Below are 22,083 nucleotides of genomic sequence, written 5' to 3'. Positions count from 1 at the left end.
GTGCACTGGCATCACAAAATATCTATCAGTATCACATCAGCATGGCTTCAGCCAAGACTGAATACATACACCCCCTGATATTTTTGTGTCTTTGTGTGATGAGAAGTAAGCCCTACTGAGACAGAGAGCTCATCCAGTTCACAAGCACATGCTAAGTCCTTACCAGATTACACACAGCCCCTGAGTGATGCATCACACAATTCCAACAAAGAACACAGCAGAGAAGACAAGGCAGGGAGGGGGGAGAACCATGGCAAGCACCTACCTGGTGCTGCCAATGAAGGTATGACTTTGACACCTTGGCAGTCAACAAAGGAGAAGCTGGTGATTAACAGGATATAACTTGATTGAAGGCAATACAAACTAGGAATGACATGGTGTTGTAAACAGACTAGCAGACAGGTAAGACGAGGGAAATTAGTCTGTAGCCTCTGTCTTTGGAATCTGATAATTTCTTTAATGCAGGTAACCCTGTCTGGTAGAAGATCGTTATCATCCCTGGTTTGGGAAGTTAATGGGAGGATAAACACTCCAAATATCAATAAAGATATTTAGGTATTGAATTCTACTGTGAATTTGGATCAAAGTGATAGGTTTACATAGGCACAGGAGTATCTGGCTTGACACACAAGGTTTCTTAACACTACACTTGTATTACACTCAGAAGAGCTTTGTTCCTCTCCTCTCTGACATTGCTTAACTACAGGGGTGGGGTAGGAGAGTGTCCTTAAGGATTGTGGTGCCGCCAGAAAGGGAAGGAGGGAACACAAAACCTTTCCTATTGCTAAGTACCTGTGTGTATACACATGTATAAATACATATGCACATCTGTGGGTTCACACAGAAAGCAGTGATGGTTCTGATGGGGCCTGATGGGTTCTGATGGCTGTTCACTCTGACAGTTGCCAGCACACAAAATACATGTCTGGTTCCTGATAGGTGTGTATCCCCTTGCACACCTGGAGATGCTTGGCACAGGTAAGAGCGACTACATTCACCAACCCTTAAATTTAAGTAGTGTAGAAAGTGGTTTAGTCCTCCACTTCAAATAGTTATTCTGGGTAAGCTGTGGGGCATAAGGCATGTGAAGGAAGAATCATAAATATCCTTGACCTATCAAGTGTTTTCACCAGCCACAATTTTTCACCAAACACAGCAAAACAAAAAACTTCCTAAGTATAAAGTGATTTTGGCATCAGACTCTCTGTGTTTTCAATCCAATCACATTGTAAGACAACTGGCACCATAATCAGATGAATAAAAATTCTGGCACAGTCTGAGGGTCACGTCTTTTTACTGGAACCATAGATTTTTCTAAAACTATTCACAAATTCTTTTCAGAAAAATCAACACAAGGAAAAAATAATTTACTCTTTGTCTTACTGCAAAATTGATGTACTTATAACAAAGGGTATTGTACCAATGGCTAGAGTTACATGGAGTTGGTTTTGGTCAAGGAGAGATGCTGTTCCCGACTTGGCATCAAAGTCAACTCAAGTTCCCTGCAGACTAGGCTGTAAATTCCTAGAAATTTGATACAGCATAGAATTCAGAAATAAAAAATGATAGTTTAAACCATCCTCTTGAGCTTGGCTACTGTCAGTAGAAACCCTTTCCCCACTGCTTACCATTAATATTTGTACTTCTGTTAAGTGTACCATCTGTATTCTCCCCATGGAAAGAGGAAACCAGCATTAGGCTTTCACAGCAGAATCACCCAGGCAAAATGTCTACATAGATATCAACAACTTTTTTTGTATTTGCTAGAGCCATGGAGCAAGTGAATTCCACGGCCATTGTGTCCTTAAGCTCTTTACATTTACCTCAAATGTCTTCAGTGGTGTAGGTACAATCTGGCCCTTCCACATCCTCATACAGTCCCTGACCATACAGCTCCTCATAACATCTTGCTCTATTCAAAATCAAACTTGAGTTGAGGTTTTCTTTGAATGTTTTGTCTTCATTGTCCTCTTCCTACCTCTCTCTTCTGTTAAAAAAAATCAATAAGGCATTTAAATCTGAGTGAACATTTCTCTATTAAATTGACACAAACATACAAGCAATTTTCTCAAAGTTGTTGACCACTTTTCATCTGTTTAAGCAGCTCCCAAGCAAGTCCTTCCCTATGTGGAAATAGGGCATTTCTGAATAGTGAAGAATAATTGGCCAAAACCCTTTTGACACAGTGACTCACTGACAATGATTTCTGATTAATTAGGGGCACATTCTCCTCTTGATCTGTATACAACATAACTCCACTAACATCAAAGAGAAAGCTGCCCTCCTCAAGTTTGTCAGGCAGCACCTACCCAGGGGTCTTTTGCTGGTCTTTTGCTCAGGGGCTGAACAGAATTGCTCAGCCTCTGGATGTTTTTTTTCACCTGCCCACTGCTGTGGGTGGCTCTTGCTGCCAGTGACACCCAGTGCAGGCAGCGGCAGGGAAGGAGGAGGCCTGCCCAGCCTGGCAGCCATCCGGGCTGCTGACACCTGGAGGCACCATGCTGGACATCTGAGCCACCAAGCTGAGGTGGCCCAGCTCTCGGAGGCTGCATTCAGAAAGCAGGGCAGCTACTTCTCACACTGCAGATCAGTTAATTTTGGTCAATACCTGGTCACAGTGACACAGCTCCTGTGATCTCCTGGTGCTCCTCTCACAGACATCCGTTGTTATCGGGGAGCCCGAGAGCAGCTGCTGGAGAGAATGGCACCGTGTGGCAGAGTTGGCAGTGCTCATGTGGACACAGAAAGGCACCTGGAGCCTCCTGGGGCAGCCTGCTCAGCACAGCTTCCTACTCACACCACTGAAATCTCTTCTCTTTCCCCACACAATCTCCTGAAACAGCACCCATGTGTCTGCCTTTGAGCACCCACTGCCTCTAGGTCCCACCCAGGCAGGGCCGCGGGGGCTGACAGGGCCATACCAAAAATTGAACAGCAGGGACAACCAGACCGTGGCTGTGTTGAGTTTACTAATAAAAATGTGACTTGCAGATGCCTAGGTGGCTGAGTTCAGTCCATACCATGGCTCACGGGGGGCAGGCCACTCAGCATCAGGAATGCTGATCGAAAAGCAGATGCGGTAATAGTAATGTCCACCCACAAAGATCATGGCAACATTTTACAGTTCTTTGGTTACATTTTATAATTCTTTAGGGAAAATAACCCCCCTCCTGGCTCTACAGAAAGCCTGGACCGCTTTGCAATGAGGCACACCAAAAGCGTGAGGTGGCAGAAGAGGGGTGACAGAATCACTGTACAGGGAGAGGGCAGCATTGCTTCCACATACCAGGAACGAACCCACCTGACGGGACAACACGTCATCCTGGGCTTCCCTTCAGCCTTTATGCCCCTGCTGCTGATGGCACCACGTCCAGTTCTGAGGCCTGAGCAGGGCTGGCTCCTGCAGCCGATGCCGAAAGGTGCGGGGCAGGCCAGACGTCAGGCAGACCTGTGCCTGAGGGGGGAAGGCGCCATTCCAAGGGCGCTGGGCTCTCCCCAGGCCCCGGCTGGAGGCGCCGAGGGGCCCCGGTGGGGCCTGCTCTCCACAGGGCTAGGGAGGGAAACTGTCATCCCGCAGCACAAAAACAGGGAAAAGGAGAGAAACGAGGAGTGGGCTGACATGACTCGGGGAAACGCTTGCAAGATAAGGATCAGAAAATAAAGGCAGAATGCAAACAGTTAAGGTTTATTAATCACCATGACTTGGGATTGCAGAGTGTTTGAGGTGATCCCTTGGAGCTCCTTATGTGACTTTACCTGGAGACAAAGATCTGAAGCTGAGTCCTTTCCTTCTGTGCCACAGCTCAGGAACTGTATTTAGGTTACACACTGGCAGCTCTCACTGTTTCCCAGAGCATCAGGTGGTGTGCTTTGATCATGAGGACTGTGCCCTCCTTCCTATTCCAAATTATCTTTTTTCTAGCAGCTCCTTCTGTACCATAAGGCAGCCACACTATTTCAGGGTCACAGGAAAGAGGTGGGAAGTAACATTTATTTTTGGGACCAAAATATTCACCTGAGAAGGCCAAGGCTCTCACTGCTGAATTTTAGGTACTTGTATTTATTTTGCAAGGATAAGAAGTTTTGTTGAAGGGCAGGAAAGTTCCTGTTTCTCAAAGATCCTTCCTGAATATTCCAAAATGCTTTTAAAACTGTATCATAACTCAACTACATTTCTCCTTACCTGCAAGCTTAGTACTAGTCCTAGGTTTCATGACACCAGCTAGACTGAATCCTGAGAGGAGAAGGGCCTCATGATTACCTCATTAAATTAGAAATACTAGTAAAGATCTTCAAACCAGAAGGCAAATATTTGCTTGGAGTGGGACTTTCAGTTTCCACACTCTATGTTACTTGGAGATCTCAAGTCGAATTCTTGTTCTACCTGTTTGAGATACTTTTGTTCAGTCTGCACCTCCAAAAAGCCCAGCAGAAATTCAGCAGATAAAGATAAATTTGACTGAGTTTGGAAGAGTATTCAAAGCCCTGAAAAATTTTAACCTCAAGACTAATTAGCTGCAGCATCTTTGTCTTGTTCAGTTTTATTGACTCTCATCAGTGAACATTAAACTGACAGAACAGAAGCAGACAATGGATCTGAAACGATGCACAGGGGTGCATGAGGAAGGCTCTATGAAAATAGGATGTAGCTATTAAGATTTCAGACAAGAGATTTTCCAAAAAGTGAAGTCAATGGACAAGCCATGGACACAGAAGGCCCTGGAAGTAATTGTTCCAAAAACCTTCATTAGCTCCCAGTATCACAGAGGCACATGATGAGGCACTCGAGATCTCAGTCAGCAGATATGGCTAGTGACTAGGTCTTTGGAAAGATTTCCAGCCAGGCAGTCAGAAACTGTGAATGAAAAATTGTTTATTTCATATCAAAACTGGCATCTTAAAAAAAACAATTAAACCCAGAAGTACTACAACTATTTGTAAAAGGCAGTAAAATAACATGGTTCTGGTGGCAAACTTTTGCTTTCATTGACATTTGATGTTTTTCACCTTGTTTACTCTCTTTAGAAAAAGGTGAGTAAAGCCAAAAATAAAAATCATAATTAAAAAGAAGATTTTTTTTTTTTCTTTAAGAAGAGGGGAGAAAAACCTGAGAGTGCTGGCGTTGTTCAGCCTGGAAAAGAGAAGGCTTTGAGGGAGACCTCACTGAAGCCTTCTAGTGCCTTAACAGGGTTCATAAAAAGCACGGTGAGAGTTTTCATATAGGCAGATAGTGACAGGACAAGTGGTAATGATTTTAAACTAAAATTGGGCAGGCTTAGATTAGGTATTAGGAAGAGATTCTTTACTCAGAGGGTGGTGAAGCAGTGGAACAGGTTGCCCTGGGAGGTCTGGATGCCCTATCCCTGGCAGCGTTCAAGACCAGGCTGGATGGGACTCTGAGTAACCTGACCTAGTAGATGACATACTTCCCCCTGGCAGGGAGATTGGAACCAGATGATCTTTAAGGTCCCTTTCAACCCAACCTATTCTATGACTCTATGTCTGAAAAGTCATGCTCAGTTTGCACATGGTGAGTTTGCATCAGATGAGCTCAAGAGGAGACTCATATACAGTTTAACCCTGGAAGTAAACAAATTTTTCTTTCCTCAGAAACTCTGTATCCAAAAGCAGGAGTTGCCCAAGGTGTGTGGCTGTGTGCTACTGAAAAATTTCGAAGAGGAGGAGTTAATTCACTTTATGTCCTTTTCCCTGGCCTCCACACCAGGGAAGTGTCTGACAGCTACTCCTGCAGACTAATAACCTACATGTTTCTAAGAGGACATGTTTGATAGCAAAGCATTGTATTTTCTGAAACTTCCTGGAAAACATCCAGGTTATATGCTTACCTGTAATAGATAATCATCCCTCCAGGGTTGGATTTCATGCTGTGCTGCCCTTCAAATGGTTCTTCCAGAAGTCTTTGGAAGTCCCTCTCACAGGTGGAGAGCAAAAGACTAAATTACACTAGAAGTATCTTTGTCTAGATGTGCAGACACATAATATGCAACTGTCAGACAGATCAAGGTAGGTGAGATGCTAAAAGCTTCCAGAAGTTTTCAAGGAAGAGACAAAGTAAAGGAGCCTGGACCTTGTCTTTAGGAGGGAAAAAGCCATCATGTGAAAATTTGATTTGCAGAAATAATTCTGTCGAACATGACTCCATTCATACCTACATCATACAAATCAACCCACAACAAAGAGACTATTTTTTTTCAGCTATGACATCTGTCTCAATCACTCAAACTCTGTGACACCAGGATACCACTGTCACACTGAAGCAGACAGAACATGGTCCAGTTTAGACCATTTGAAACACAAGCCCAAAATGTGGACCTGTGCTGAGCCGTTTTTCAGTGCTCAAGAGTTGTTTGTTAACATACACTCAAACACGACTAATTACATCCATCATTAAACACCTGGTACAACCTGAGCAACCAAAGCAGCCATGAGCATCACTTCTTCATTGTCTTCCAACTTGACCCCACATGGTTTTTCAGAAATGCTTAACAACATCTCAATTCCTTTTGCCTTCAACTTATCCCCTGGTGTGAGCTACCTCTGGACATGTCTCCCTTCATTAGCTACAGAGGGAGTATAAATGGGCAGGCTAGAACGATCATCTGACTTCTAGATGCAGATGTCAGGAGGGGAATCCTACCCCCTGTCTGTCTGTCATAAACAATCCTAGCAGGTTCTCCAACAGGGCAAGTGAGGCATGTTGTCCCAGAAATGAAACCCAGACAGCAGGCATCAGATGGGCCCTTCAGAATGTCCTGCTGCAATGCCCACTGAGGTTGCTGCAGTGTGTGGGCACAAGGCAAGAAAAACCCAAAGGGATATTGGCCTGTCTTGAGAAAGTAATTTCATTTTATGTCATGACACTGCAAAGTAATTGTGCTCAAAATAACTGGTTTTACTGCCTAAATACGTTTTTAGTACTTGAGCATCCAGGTGGATTCAATTGTGCTTGCAATTTTGCAGACATTAATGAGGGAGACTAAATGACTGAGGCGGGGAAAGAGAACAAAGCTGCACTCCTGTGAGACAGCCCGACACAGAGACTAGAGCACAGCACAAGCTCTCAGGAGCCTCAAAGTCTAGTCCTGTTTTGACCACTGACTGACAAATGTTGTAAAGCTAAGCAAGGAAAATAAAAAACAACTATTCTCTGTGTCTTTTACAAAAATAATACTGGCTGAAATCTTCAACAAGTGTAAACTATCAAATAACAGAAATCACTGACTCCAAAAGACGCTGGATTACAAGCCAAATTCAGTCAGCTTTTAAGAATAAGAACATCCTTCCTGAGCATCTTTTCCAAAAGCAGCATGTGACACAGCACGAATATAAGCAACACTTAAACTATTACAAAATACAATAAAAATAAATTACTTAAGTCCAGAAAAATTATTCTAATGGGACTAAAGCACACTTAGAAATTGTATTTTTTTGTCAATAACTGTTTACAGAACCATAGCCTTAACTGATACTCCAAAAGCCATTTCAGTTTTCACAGAAGTTTTCATAAAGAAATAATGTACAAGGCACACTAAACACTGTCAGGCCAAACACATTCTACTGTTTATTACACATATTACATTCTTAAATAAAAATGCGTCACATAACATTTTTGCATAGATATCTTACAATATACCAATTTAAAAAAGAATTATGAAACAGACCAGTAACAAAAATAAATTTTTTCTTCATTAATAATTTTGTAACATTAACATACCACCATCATATAATACAAATAATATTTTTAAATCTTAAGACTTTTTGTACAGCAAAAAAACTGACAAAGTAATATATTTATATATATATATATATATAAAAAGCTTAAAAAAAATAAAATGTCAAAAAAAGGCAGAACTGAGGGCTACAAGATTGGGTACTTCTGTGATATATTAGAAATACCAGAGTAGGCCTGAGAGAATGTGACCGAGGGCATCTCCGAAATGCACTTGTCAGACACATCTGGTAAAAGAAAAATTATAGTGCAAAATGAAAGTCCTTCAAGCAATGTTGTTTGTTTTTTTGTTTGTTTGTTTTTTGTTTGGTTTTTTTTTTTGTTTTTTTGTTGATTTTTTAATAGGGAGCATTCATACATTTTGTTGTTGTTGTTAAAGAAAAATTCCCCAAACAAAACAAAAAAAAATAATGTGTGGTAGAGAGCAAGAAAAGTTTCAAAGAACAAGAGGGAAAACAGGTCACTTCGCAAAGAAAAAAATAATCTCAGCTTGCATTATTATTTTTTCAACTAGATGAGCAAACATGCCAATCTAAGGCCTTGTTTCTAAGAGGAAAGCTGTTATGGTTTATATGCAGTGATTTCAAAATCAGGTACTTAAACTGGTGCCAGAACCTTCCTGTAGAGGTATCTTAATTAGTTGAAGCATTTCTTACACATCAGCTTAACTGCATACGATGCCAATGCAAACTTGATCCAGGCAATCACAAACAGGTGCAGCTACAAAGTGATTTAGCTAGACTGACTTTAATGTAGGGCAGCTTCCCCGGTAGAGACATGGCCTTGGTAACAAAGTAGTGTTTAAACCAGCGTTTTGATCTACTTCCAGAATCTGACAGGTCTGGGGATTTAAATACAGAGTGATGGGTAAAACATATGCTGCAAAACATAAAGATCAGCCCTTCAGCCATAAGGCCTTCCAGGGACTGCATGTTAGCTTTTCATTTCCCGAGAGCCCAACAATAAAGGCTAAAATTGCCATGTTTCTGTCCATTCTAGTTCCCTTTAGTGTGTACATGCGAAGCCCTCATTCCCCTCCCTTCCCACCTCCCCTCCCAATCCCCAAATTTGCAGCCTACTCATTCACAGTACACAGCAACATGTATTTCCCAGCACTGTTGAAAACTTTTCTACAGAAGCTGATGTGATTCCTAAAATGCAGTGGCAATAGCAAGTGCCCTCCCTAAATGAAAGCAATAGGCACGGTTGGCTACTACAAACTGTAAGTCAGTAGCTCAGTTTGCTCTTCTGTGTAGGTATATACAGTATACTGTTGTACATCCACATCCACACAGAGACAGGGTGGAGAACCTGTTTTCTGGCAGTATATAGAAGTTAGGACCAAAGCACTTAAAAAAAAATCATCAAAGCTTTCCTTTTGAAAATCACAGAGTTCCAACTTCAATTATTACACCAAAAATGCCATCAACAAGCATTAAGGAAAACTATAAAACCCTGTTTATAAATGACACCTGCATTTGAAAGTTTTCAGGTAGGGAAACCCATTCTTGAGGTGATAAAGGCAGTCTACTCTCCATCTCGACATTTTTATGTATATAATTTATATATACAACTACATTATATATATAACTTATATAGCACAAGTATTCTCAAGACTTCCTCCTCTAAGAGAGGAGGAAATTCTCAGCTTTACAACACAGATCTTAGTACCTGATAGGCCAGATCCTACAATCTTTACAATGCTAAATCCTGCCACTGAAGCCTGTGCAGAGTTGTGGAGGAGAAAGACTGCAGTAGTCATCCCTAAAATATTAATAAAAGGAAACACAAGTGTGACAAAAGGAAGAAAAATATCCAAGTTTGATCTGGAAAAGATCATTCATGAAAGTGTAGCTTAAAAGCCAATAAAAGACAGGCAAGACTTGTCAATGAGTAGTTGTAATATCTTGGGAGGAAAATATTTCTATTTATTCAAGGCAGAGTTAAATAGTTATTGTCAAGCATCGTTTTTTTTCTTGGTATGTAGATATCTTTACAAGTGCAATTCTATCTGAAATCAGCAAAAAGTACTTTTGCAGTTCTGGGTTAGAGCATCGCCCAGGAATCAAAGCTCAAAAACAGTCTTACTGGATGGAATGACAGAATGTGCCAAGTCCTGAATGAAATCAAGAGTAAAATCCATTGATCCACTGAGTGCTGGCCTTGTAACATTAAATTATTTACAAAATTTTTCTCTTTTTTATTTTTTTAAATTTAAAGATTTTGACATACATTAAGAGAAGAAGAAGGGAAACACTTAAGGAAGTTGAACTTCATCAGCTTTGTCAAAAGTACCAATTACCACCTCTTTTGTATACAGACAAATAAAGTGTGTTAAATAGGAGGAGCAACCTTTATACTAGACACAAACCACAAATTGTCTAGGGTCAGATAAAAATGAAGGAGAAAGCCTGATTCTGTGGATATCAGAAAGATCACACCTAAGATACACTCAATCACTGCAACAATCATATTGATCAATTCCATTTTAGCTACTCACCCTAGTGATTAGTTAATTTTTTATGCCTGAAGTTTAAAGAATTCCGAAAGCAAGGACTGAGGGAATCTCCTGCATTCAGGTTCTTCTTTCATATCTGTGTTTGGTCAGTGCTTCCCACGCATTAAGTGAAAATGCTACCCCAAGAAAAATAGCAATTCTAAAAACTCTGAGGAAAAAAGAATGAATGAATAAAACAAGTTCACCTTTGTAGAAATATGTTTGCTTAGATTTCAGGTCCAGGAAACCTTTTCTGAGACATAGCATGGATCTTCCAGGCTAGAAACTTGTTTCCATAATATCTGGCTGATCCCTGCAGCTGTATATCAAGATATGATATTGCTTCAAACTGGTCTGCTAAGGGTTTATGTTTTTTTAAACATAGGTCTCCCTCATGAAGAAACCTTATAAAGTTTAACAAGGATGAAACTCTCAGAATTTGAGGAAAAAACCTATAGATCTGCCCTACAGTCTGTATCATCAGCACAAGACCATGCAGAAATAGAATCACTACACATTTAATCAGTGAGAGCTGTGAAATGAATCATAGAAACACTGAGAAATTAATATTGGAAGGTACTTCTGGAGGTCGCCTAGTCCAACATTCAACCCTTTATTTAAAGAAAGATTAGTGAGATCACACTGCTCAGAGCCTCATCCAAGACATTGAAATAATCTAGAATTTCACTTCAGTTGCCAGTTTATCCAGGCAATGTAATTGTTTAGCCTGAGTACTAGCTACTGAAAAAGAAAAACTCAGAGATAATGAAAAATACTCCAGATTCTGCCATGCACTTTTAGATCAATTTCTATAAAATACATCTGATATTTTATGTTGCTCCTTATCTCCTAAGGGGAAAACCAAACAGAACAAAGATGCACTGAAGTGTAGTTTTAGTGTCAGAACTTACTAAAATACAGCATCATGTGTCTTCATATTTGATACAGTACAAATGAAACAATACATTTTTTAATTCAAAGAGAATCATCAATGATCATGCTGAGAAAAAGACAATTTTGCTAGCCGGGCCTCAAGCTGGCAGTACGTAAGTATATTTCTATAAGCATATTTTTATGCACAGATTTGGCAAATTTGATTAGAAAACTATTTATAACAGTGCTTCCTAAGTTATTTTTTATTAGTCAGTTTTCAAAATAGAATCTTGACTTTAAGTTATCTCAGACAATGGAAAAATCCAGAATAAATAAATTTTATCAACACTGTCACATACGAAGCACATCTTAACCTGGAGTATTCTATCTTGGTCTCCTCATTACAAGAAAATAATTGACATATGGGGGCAATCTAGAGTCACCAGGAAGGTGGTGGAACATATGATGGATGAAAAGAGGCTGAGAGACATGATTCAGCCTTAGGAAGAGAAGGGTAAGTGTAGATCTTATTGCTATCTCCAAATATCTAACCAAGACTGTAGAGAAGAAGCCAGACTCTTCTTGGAGGTGCACAGTGGAAGAGGCACTGAAAACAGGTTTGAACGTGGAAAATTCCTACTTGACACGCAGATTTTTGATTTTTTTATTTTTTTTTACAATGAAAGTGGTTAAATATTGGAACAGCTTGCACAGAGAGGTTGCAGAATTTCCATTCTTGAGGATATTTAAAACTCAGCTGGATATGGCCATGAACAACCAACTCTAGTTGGAGGTTGGCTAAGATGGCCTCTGGAGGCCCCTTTCCACATGCATGATTCTATGATCAACTGTTCTGATCCAAAATATTATTCAGCTAATCACAAAAACTCACATTTGTTTTAATTGCTTCCTCTGTGTACACTATTTTGTGAGACTGTTAGCTCAATTTGTTTTCATCCTATAGTTCTATGGCCTTGGAAACCACCATCTTACTTTTTTAACATGGCTTCTCTTTTGCAAATAGGCATGAATGTTGCTTTGAAAGAAACAAGGCAAAACTTCTCCTTTCTACAGCTGGATAACTCAGTCCTCAACTGTCACCAAATTTAAGGGTTTGCTTTCAAGAAGCCTTACACAGAAACTTTCTTCTTTAGTCTGATTCTACTCATAATTTACAGAGAGAGGACAACTGTACAACTTTAGCAAGGAGACACAGGCCCAAAAAGAAACTAACTAAAACAGACCACACAAGTTTGAAGTGTACAGCTTAAAATATCCACCAAGAAACAAAACTTGTCATTGTAAAAAATCCAATCCTGGAATGTGTCACTAATTATGCCTTTCCAAAATGGAGATTCCTGCTATAAAACACCAAAATTATTGTTGAAAATTTTAGTAATGACTAAGACACTTGCATCTGAGCACCCAAAAACTGAAGTTAAGAGATTGACTGGGTACACCATATATACAGATGAAAAATATCTCCCTTTTCAAATACAAGAGGTGGTTCCAAAGCTCAAATTTTGGCTTCAGAGTTCAAGATCTGCTACAAAGCCTGAGAAATTTGAAATCTGCCTTTTACCCTCCTTTTTAGGCTATTTGGATCCAGGATTTAGATGTAGGCCTGCCTTTTGAACAAAGTAAAGAGATCATTCAGCATTTTTCCCCCGGGGCCCTTGTTCTGGCATATTTAAATAAGATGCCAACAAGACCATAAATGACAACTGGAACTAAAAAACAGTCTAGCTTGACTTTTTCCAATTTAAACAGTCTGAAGTTTAAACCATCACTTAATAATTGAGGTTTGTATACTACTGGTAGCACGTCTAAAGGCAGGTGTGTCCAGATGGCAAAGGAAGATATTTATGCAGGTTCACAGCCAGTGAATGTTGTAGTGGAGAATTTCAGAGCATAAATTTTAGGACACTACAGTAAGGAAATTCTAGAATTCTCCTATACTTTTTTAATCTAATGCATTCACTGGATGCTCTACAGTTTCACACAGCTGAGGTTTCAGTTCCCATTAGACATCTTCCTGAGGGGCAGCAGAGGGGCAGCACCAATCTCTGCTGTCTGGTGACCAGTGATAGGATCCAAGGGAATGGGATGGAGCTGTGTCAGGGGAGGTTCAGGCTGGACATCAGGAAAAATTTCTTCACCCAGAAGGTGGTCGGGCACTGGAAAAGGCTCCCCAGGGAAGTGGTCACAGCCCCAAGCCTGCCAAAGCTCAAGGAGCATTTGGACAACACTCTCAGGCACATGGTGGGATTCTTGGGGTGTCCTGCGCAGGGCCAGAAGTTAGATTTGATGATCCTTGTGGGTCCTTTACAACTCAGGATACTCTGTGATTCTGTGATCTGACAGGATGCTCTATAAATTCCAACACAAATTGGATTCTAGGGCCCTCAGTCCCAGTGAAACAGCTGGGTGGAATGGCCATAAAAAGTATGCAAATACAGAAGTAGAGAAATACGAGATTGTCAGCAAGCAGTGCTCTGCAATTTTTAAATGTATACATATATATATATATATAAGCATATATATATACACATATAGAGTATAGTTAGTTTTAAATCTTTGGAATAAATTCAATTTTTCTTCTCTCTCTCTTTCTGACTTTCACTCTCTCTCATGCTCTTATCGCGAATATTACATCATTGTCCCTAAAAGATGGTTAGATTTTGGTCCATATTTCATGCCATATGGGCCAGACATCGTATTTCCCCCCTGTCCCCAAAGTGTTCAGTTGACAGTCACAGTGTTTTGTGAAAACTGTGAGGAAAACCAGCATCTTTTGAATAAATTCAATCTCTCACTGGAACCAAAGGTTGCAAAATGCTGAGAATTCAAGTGCCAAGGATCCCGGTGACAGCTCATAAAAACATCTATTGAGTTTCTTGTTTGCTCTTTTTTCCCCTTAGAGTACAATTTTACCTCCCAAAACATAAATTAAGGGAAATATTTAACAGTCAATGAGTCAAAACAGTCAAAGAAGGGCAGTTGGCTAATACATTATAAAAGAGCAGCAACCATTTGTGGACCACACACTATTTTGTTTCTTTTCTAGACACATCTTGTAGGCATGGTCCAAGAATATACAAAATATACAACCTAATGACCACCTGCCTGCTTGCATAGGCCATTTTTATGGTCCTAAATGCAGTCTTTGGAGTCAGGGCCAGTGCCAAATACGTTCAAATACAAGTTATGGCAATACATTTTTTAGGGTTTTGTTTTGTTTTTTTTTTTTTTCCTTTTGAAATGAAGACTTTAATCCACTTTGAGCCAAAGAAATCAAATTATCAGTATGACGGAAGGGTGAGCATGAGACCTCCACTTCTCCTTGATGATTCACACCGTAGGCCAAAATGGACCTCTAGGTTAGTAATACTTTAGACCAATCATTTGGAAATGCCTCACTGCTGTATATAAAATCCCTTCCTTCACCGCTCACACGGTTACATTTTTCATATAGGAGTGGGCTACAGCATCAACTTGATGAACAGAAAAGCAGGACATTGATAATTTCTTTAATGGGCTAATGCTGAATGAAGCCATTGTACTTGGAAGAGGTTCTTGATTTCCTACTCAGAGACTGGAGTAGGATTTTTGGCTTGGGGTTTTTTTTTGTGTGTAAGATGCTCAACAAACAGGTTTAAATTAAAACGTCTGCAGGTGCTCTTTACAGAAAAAAAAGGCTAATGTTTTAAATTGGTTAATAGAAGAACTGCAAGAAAAAGCAACATAATTCACCACTAAATCACCGTGGGTTGTGGCTAATATGCTCACATGATGTGGAAGGAATCCTGTAGTCATGCCTGTGTGGCCAGTCCCAGACTGATATCCAGGTGAAGACAAGGAGTTCTGAAGATCACTTGTTTGTGGAGAAAAGAGAAAAAAGGTTTAAGCTTCCAAACAAGCTTTTAAAGTTTTTTGTTCAAAAAATAAACAAGAAGTCCTAGCTATGGCAATAAGGTGAGGCTTACAGAGATATTAGGTGCTGTATCTCAGGGGTTTATCCCTTGGCTACTTAGCCATCATGGCAGCAGCTTCCAGAGTCCCTAGTGCATATGTTGTGCAATAGCTAAAAAAAAAAAAAAAAACAAAAAAAAAATTAAAATTAAAACAACCAACAAAAGATATAATCCTCTGTGAAGTCTACATAAACTCAGGCCAAAAAGAGGATGTTTGTGTCACAAGTGTCACTCCACAGTCTACTGCCATTAAGGCCACTGGTATTGACTTAAAAGGATCTCAATAGCTCAGTTCTAGGAAGAAGAACCAAAACCAAGACAGGTCAAAGTGTCTGTGAGAAGTCTGATGCACTGAACATTAGGAATTCTCAGAGAAAAAACAAAAAAACCCAAGAGGTTAATTTTGGCTACCAAATTGGGATTTGGTTTTCTAGGTCATTGTTTTCCCCCCATCTATTTAAAAAGAAAGTTAGTGCTACAAATATGCAACTTCAAGACATCATATTCTTCTACTGAGTTGCACTGAGAAGCAAGTTAGATAAGCCCCTCCTACTGCCGTCCACCTGCAGGGAAGCCTCCTCTGTTTTCTTTGATTTCCATTGGCAAAAACAGGAAACAAATCCAGGAGTGATGAAGTACTGTAAGTAATTGTTCTTTTTCACTGACTTCACCTCTATACCATTTCCTCGCCTGCATCTTCTCCCATCCAGCTGGGGCAAGGCATAAAAGAATCAATGTAGGTATTGAAGTGTAACTGGGTGCATGACACTGTGAGCATGTGGTCCCTGTACAGAGGATTACACAGGATCAAGTTCTCTTCTCCTGTAAGGTAGCACGTTGTAACTTCAGTTCCACTTTCATCTCACAACACTTAGCCCAGATGACATCCACGCCAAGCTGACTGATACTTAGATGTGTCTCTTCATGTGGAGGGCGAGGTGATCCGACCTGGAAAAACACCTGCAACATAAAGCAAGAAGGAAATGAAATAAGTATAGGATTTTGGAAAACAGGGTTTCTGCTCCTCCCTTGTTATGCACAGGAGAAAATACATATCCCAGTTTAGAGACATTCCTTGGCTTATCCATGGAACACCAGCAAAGCCTGTGTGATTGACCTCTGTGACCACAGATAGGCAACTACCCTGGCTCTTCAGCAGCTAAAGAGATGACTTTTATCCTTTCCCTGCCCCTCTCCCTCTCGCTTCTTTCACTGAGTCAGGCATCAGGGAAGTGTGCTCATCTGTGCACCTGTACAATAAAACCATATATTTAGTATGCACATGTTTGCATATTAAAAAAACAAATAAATCAGTATTATTCAAGTACTCAGCAACACCATTTTTAAAAATACCAGCTTTCTCAAGTGCCCACTCCTTGCAAAAAGCACCAAAGAATGATGCTAGTTTTGAAAGCTGAATTCTCATTTCTAACTCCAAACTGGAAGGAAAACTGGCTCAGAGTTTGGATGCTGACAATCCATCAGGCTTCATATCTCTCTTCCTCTCAGCTGGGAATTGGGGTGGTAATATGTGGACTCTGATGAATATTATCTCCCTGAAGGATGTTGACAGAAGATATTATGCCTGTTTTGTAAGAGTGACAATTGAAAGACAGAGAAGGCAAGGAAGCTGTAAATCACACAGGTGTGGTAAAACCAAGGAGGAAAAAAAAAAAAAAAAAAAGCAAGAAAGCAAGGACTTGAGCTTTCAGCTTCTGTTCTTTATCCACAAAGACTTTTCCATTTATTAAAAAAACACAATGTTTTGTCATTCTGAACATGTAATTGGATCCTGATGAGATGGACTCCATACCCATTAGATATGGGGTTCAAAGTACCAATCCATTACACCCAGCACCACAATGTCATTTAAGATACGTATGGCACTGGAAAGCAAACCACAGGAGAAGCAGGCCTAAAATGGAGCCTGTCACAGTGGTAGGACTCAGACACACCCAGAAATTAAACTTTTACTTGAAACTTCAGTTGAGCACTTAAAAACAAGAGGTTTTCAAGCTCCCTGCAAATTCTGGCTTACCTTCTTTCCACCTTAAGCCACAAGATACTGGCTTACTTATTTTAAAAACATTTACTACAAATATCACACCAACCCCCACACAACTGTGGCTTTTGAGTAAACTGGTTCTGTAGGCTCCAAGAACACTAGGAAAAGCTGCTTACAGAACTGATTTTCCTGTCATGTCTTTTCAGTGCTCCACAGAACCAGAATATAATGCAGCCACCAATAATGGTCTGAAGAATATCCAAATGGCTTATTGTGAGAATCAAGATAGCTTATATATGGGCACCAAGTGTATTTTTAAAAAAGCAGTAGTTGAATGTTTTGTAGTTTTCAGAAAGGAGAAGCAGAAGAACAAACTGAACAACCCCCCAAAAAAGCCAATACAGATAGATAAAAAAAGAACAGTCAATCTAAATGCCCAAAAGATAAACACACTAAGCAGAGAAAGGCTGAGAAAGAGAAGAACTATAAAAATGAAGCTATTTTAAACAGTTTGGGGATCTTTACTGTCCGGCTGAAGTATTCCACTGCACATGTAATTGGTCTGCAACTACACACAGAGATGAGTGACCAAGACATACATCTTTAAGACAAAGAAACCTTTAAAAAAGACAACTTCCACAAGAAAAGTCATTTACTCATCTTCTGTGAATGAGCAATAAGTATAGCTCTTCTCAAGTCATCTCTTCTCTGCTTGCAGGGTTTACAAGGGAGTTAATACCTTCAGAATGGCAAAAATTAAAGACTTCAAAATAGGTTGGAGGAGGCATTCCTCCAAAGTCCTGCACGAGGCACAGCAAGACACAGATGAATCTGACAAGAGACACAGGGCTTTCAACAGAGCAGGCTCTGCACAGCTAGAATTTTCTAGCCCTAGAGTGACAAAATACACCCTTGGACCAGTGTCTCTCTCATCAGTCTTAAACTGAGAAAGCAGCATGCTCTGGCTACAAGGGCTGCCAAAACAAAACAACAGCTTGAGTGGCTGCCAAAAAGACATGCACCAGCTGGCACTTCAGTCTAGGACTAGTCATAAGACCCCCACCCAAGCACAGCTTTTCCTCTCCAATTGTCTCTTTTATAGATGCAACTCAGGAAAGTGTATGCTGAGTCACACCATAGCCAGATCTGTTAAAATTATAGATTCAGTACATTGTTTCACATCAATTACTACCATATTAGCATCTATAATATTTTTATAGGTAATAAAATGGTGCCATATTTGCTAGTTTATAGCTAATAAAATGGTACAATACTAATTCTTCACATTCTCCTGCTGACTAATTTGGTTAATTCTCTCTTGGTAAGGCTGGTGGATGTGGATATTTATTTTCAACTATAAAACATTCTGTACATAATTTTTGCAGCTAAATCATACTGTCAAAAAGCCTATTGACTACTGGACACACTTTTTTGTTTTGGTTTGTTTTTTGTTTTTTTTTTTTTTTTTTCTGGTACTAGAGGCAGCAATGGAAGAGGCTACACAGGATAAGCTGTCAAAGGAAAATACTCTCTTCAAAAACCAATGAACAGGCTTTTCTCCAGTCCTGCCCATGACATGAGACTTTGCTCTGCACCTCTGGCTCTACAACTTTCATTTCCAGACCAGCTCTGCACATCACACATGGGCCCATCACAGCCTTCTCTGTCATCCTTCCCCCAGTCTAGCTCTTCCTAGAAAGAACAGTTTATGCTAGAATAAGACACTCTAATTATAAGTCATACAGGGATGTGTGATACACGAATTCCCTGCTCCCAAACATGATTCCTTCCTTTCTCTTTTTGCAGTATCTCCTTAGCAACACAATACTGCTTAACACTGAAGCCTCAGAAGGAGAAAAAGGGAAGGTAAGTACAGTGAGAGAGAATACATTGCTCAGCCATCTTTCCTACCAGCTGTGGATTTTCCACTGTGGGATGTGCTCATTCCAGCTAAGTGCACTTTTAGCTTGCTATCAACAAGGAAACCATGTGCACATACGCAGAGGGGAAAATGCATCCCAACAGTCTGACACTAAGCTGCTGTCTCCTAAACACCTATTTATGTAGAATCAGCAAGTGCCACTACCCTGTCAAATTCTTTCCCTTGAAGTGCTGAGGGCTTGCACTGTGTGAGGAACAACCCCAGCCTGCATTTCTGAAGAGCAAAATGCCTGGGGAATGCTAATAACCAGCATAACTCTGGCATCTGGAAGGCACTAAGGACTTTCCTGGAGTGCTTTCCATAACGCTTTAGCCGATTCTCCTTTCCCGCCTGCTGCCACAGAGCCGCGCACCATTTGCACTACATACAATGTTACTCAAAGCAGTGGTCGTTTGCCAGCTACGACTAACAATGTGATCTGTGGGCTGCATGGTGCTAGGATAAGGCTGGGACAGCAGGAGAAGAGAATCTCCTTATCTCTTTTGTTACAAAATTGACTTACACACACAGGACATTAATACTCCCTTGACATTGGTCAGAAGGTGAGACACAAGCACATCTAGAAACAGTCTTGGAAGGGAACTGCAGCCAGACTGTGGAACATCCCCCTCTGCTATCTGAATCACCCCTTCCATGCTGTGTTTGCCAAGATACAGCCTTCAGCTCTGAACAACAACAGGCACAGGATTTGTACTACATCAGTGTTGTTAAAACAGTTCCAATCAGTTCCTTAAAACCTAACAAGCCGGCATGTCTGAGAGAGTGGCCACAGCTTCTGTCAATAATGGGGAGTGCAATAAAGGGTAGCAGTTCAAATACAGAGAAATTGCTCTCCAGCTGGAACCCTGGCTCAGGAAGGCACATCTTTAAAAGTCTGCCTAAGTGGCTAAAGGCAGTTTTAGGCTCATGTTTCAGTGCTTGCTTGAGATGACCTCTGCAGTAGGTGGTAGCAAAGAGACCTGAAAATGAGAAAAGAATGAAAAACACTAGTATGGCAGAGGGGCAAAAGAAAAGGCACTGTCACTCTAAAAGCTTGCAACAATAAAACTGGGGGAATAAAGACAAATCTGCCTCCTATCACCACATACAGATAGTATGGGCATAGAGTGCAAATGCACAATCCTCAGCACTCTGAATTTTATTAATAATGTTTTTCCTTCATTTACAGATTCAGCAGAAGAGCAGAAAATGCATTAGATGATTACAGGAATATATCTCTTGACTGCAGTGACTGAGTTTGCTGCCAAAGAGAAAAGCTAGGTGGACAGGGATAATATGTAGAGGGAAAATAATGAACACTTAACAAAGGGCTGAAAGAGAGAGACCAAGGAGTTGAAAATACTGGCTGTATTTCTTTAGATCTCTGCTAAAAATATTGTTTGTCCTGACATAGGAACCCTGGGGCTGTGTGTATATGTGTGTGTGTTTGTGGGGCCACTCTGAGGAATGAAAAGAGAAAGGCAATGCCTTACATTTAAAACAGAGAACATAATTGTTCTCATTCACAGAAGTGCTTGAACAAAAGCAGAACTGCAGAGGTCCCTACTTGGTTTATCCTGTCCCTCGTTCTCAGCAAACAAAAGATGATCCAGGGATAAAACAAAAGATAATCCAAGAGGAAGCCCTCTGTGGGGGAAGGGGGACGGGAAGAGGGGAGACAAGGGCAGAAGAGCACTTAAGGAGATGAAGCTCTTGGAAAGGCAGGATGTGAAAATGATCAAATTTCCTTCCCATAAAAGGATGGTGCCCCTTCTTTATGTCCCACACATCCTCTCTCCACGCATATTCTCTGTTGGTCTGGTGTACCCAGAGGCTTCCTAGAGGCTTTATTGTATTACAAAACGTTTCCTTATCACAGTCGAGAACCTTAGTGCTGCATTAAAAAGATGGGTAATTTTCTTAAGCCTCTTTTAAAAATATATATAAATAGGATTAGCTGGATAACATGTTCAGATGCAAGCACATTATTTGATTACTCAATAGTGGATCCAGGTTTCACCCAGGGCACTGCCAATCTTCAGCTGGGGGGCTGAATGGAGGAGAAGTGCTCATTGTTCGATCCTGTCAGTGCTGTCAAGAGTCATTACAGGGGTAATTGCTTTTGCTCCACCCTGATTTCTTATCAGTTGGGATTGGGGATGTGGGGAAGGGTGTTCATTTGGTTTTGTTTCTAAATTGAAAGAACCCAGCTTTCAAAAACGCTCAGCACGGAGCAAGGATGACCAGATCTTTCAGAGAAGCTCAGTTTTTACTGAAGCAGCTAAAGCAGCGAGGATGTGAAAACGAATGGCGGTGAGCGGCCGTAAGGGCGGCACTCCCAGAGCTGCTGGGTGCTCTGCGCACACCTCACTGCTGGCTGCCCAGAGCACTGTGCAGCGACGGGCTCCCCAGGAGCCTCGGCCCGGAGCACCTGTCAGCCTTTTAAATCTGGACCCTCATGGAATGAAGGTGCATGCAGGGTATTTCCCACTTCAGATGTCAACAGTGAGATTTAAAAATGTAGGAAAAGATTCATTCATTAGCAGGAACGTGCAGAGATCGCTGATCTTACACAAACAACCCCATGCACATGAACGGTAAAACGTGTCTAAGTTACACTTGGGCTTTTGAAAATTATGCCCTCTGCTGTCTTTTCTTTAGGAGCCCTGGACTCAGTGCTAAAAGAAGACAATGATCATACAGAAATTAAATGCTTTTCCTCTAAAGGTTTCCTGTAGATTTGGGCCACGTTGTGGTACAACAGCCACACACTCTCCATTCCTCCTGCGATACACCAATGTTTTTGTGAGGCCCACCCTGCCAAAAGCCGGTAGCCAGCAGGGGTTGGGGTTGTCCTTGAAGCAGAGCAAATAGAGGCAGCTCTGCCTTTGTGAGCACTGCAGGCTTACAGAGGGTCAGGAGACAGAAAGCTGGAGAGATGCTTTGTGGAGAGGTCCATCACTGAAATGGTCTGAGGCCCTCTGGATGGTCTTCTCTGCTTTAAGAATGTTGACAAGAACTCCCCTATGAACTGGATCCTGTGCCCACAACAGACACCAGCAG

The 22,083-nt window shown here is 40.9% G+C and overlaps 1 protein-coding gene across 1 annotated transcript in view; it reads right to left on the bottom strand.

Moving 5' to 3' along the window:
* Nucleotides 1-8,025: 8,025 nt before the first annotated feature.
* The window catches only part of KLF7 (KLF transcription factor 7), a 65,828-nt gene continuing 51,770 nt past the window's right edge, over nt 8,026-22,083 (bottom strand). The window contains exon 4 of the mRNA XM_066322635.1: nt 8,026-16,054. Coding sequence (XP_066178732.1) covers nt 16,003-16,054 — 52 coding nt within the window. The 3' untranslated portion in view covers nt 8,026-16,002. The remainder of the gene's footprint in view (nt 16,055-22,083) is intronic.

Source organism: Sylvia atricapilla, chromosome 7 (assembly GCF_009819655.1).
Source record: "Sylvia atricapilla isolate bSylAtr1 chromosome 7, bSylAtr1.pri, whole genome shotgun sequence".
Taxonomy (NCBI): domain Eukaryota; kingdom Metazoa; phylum Chordata; class Aves; order Passeriformes; family Sylviidae; genus Sylvia; species Sylvia atricapilla.
The sequence above is the reverse complement of the archived record's forward strand: the minus strand, read 5'-3'. Positions and strand labels throughout refer to the sequence as shown.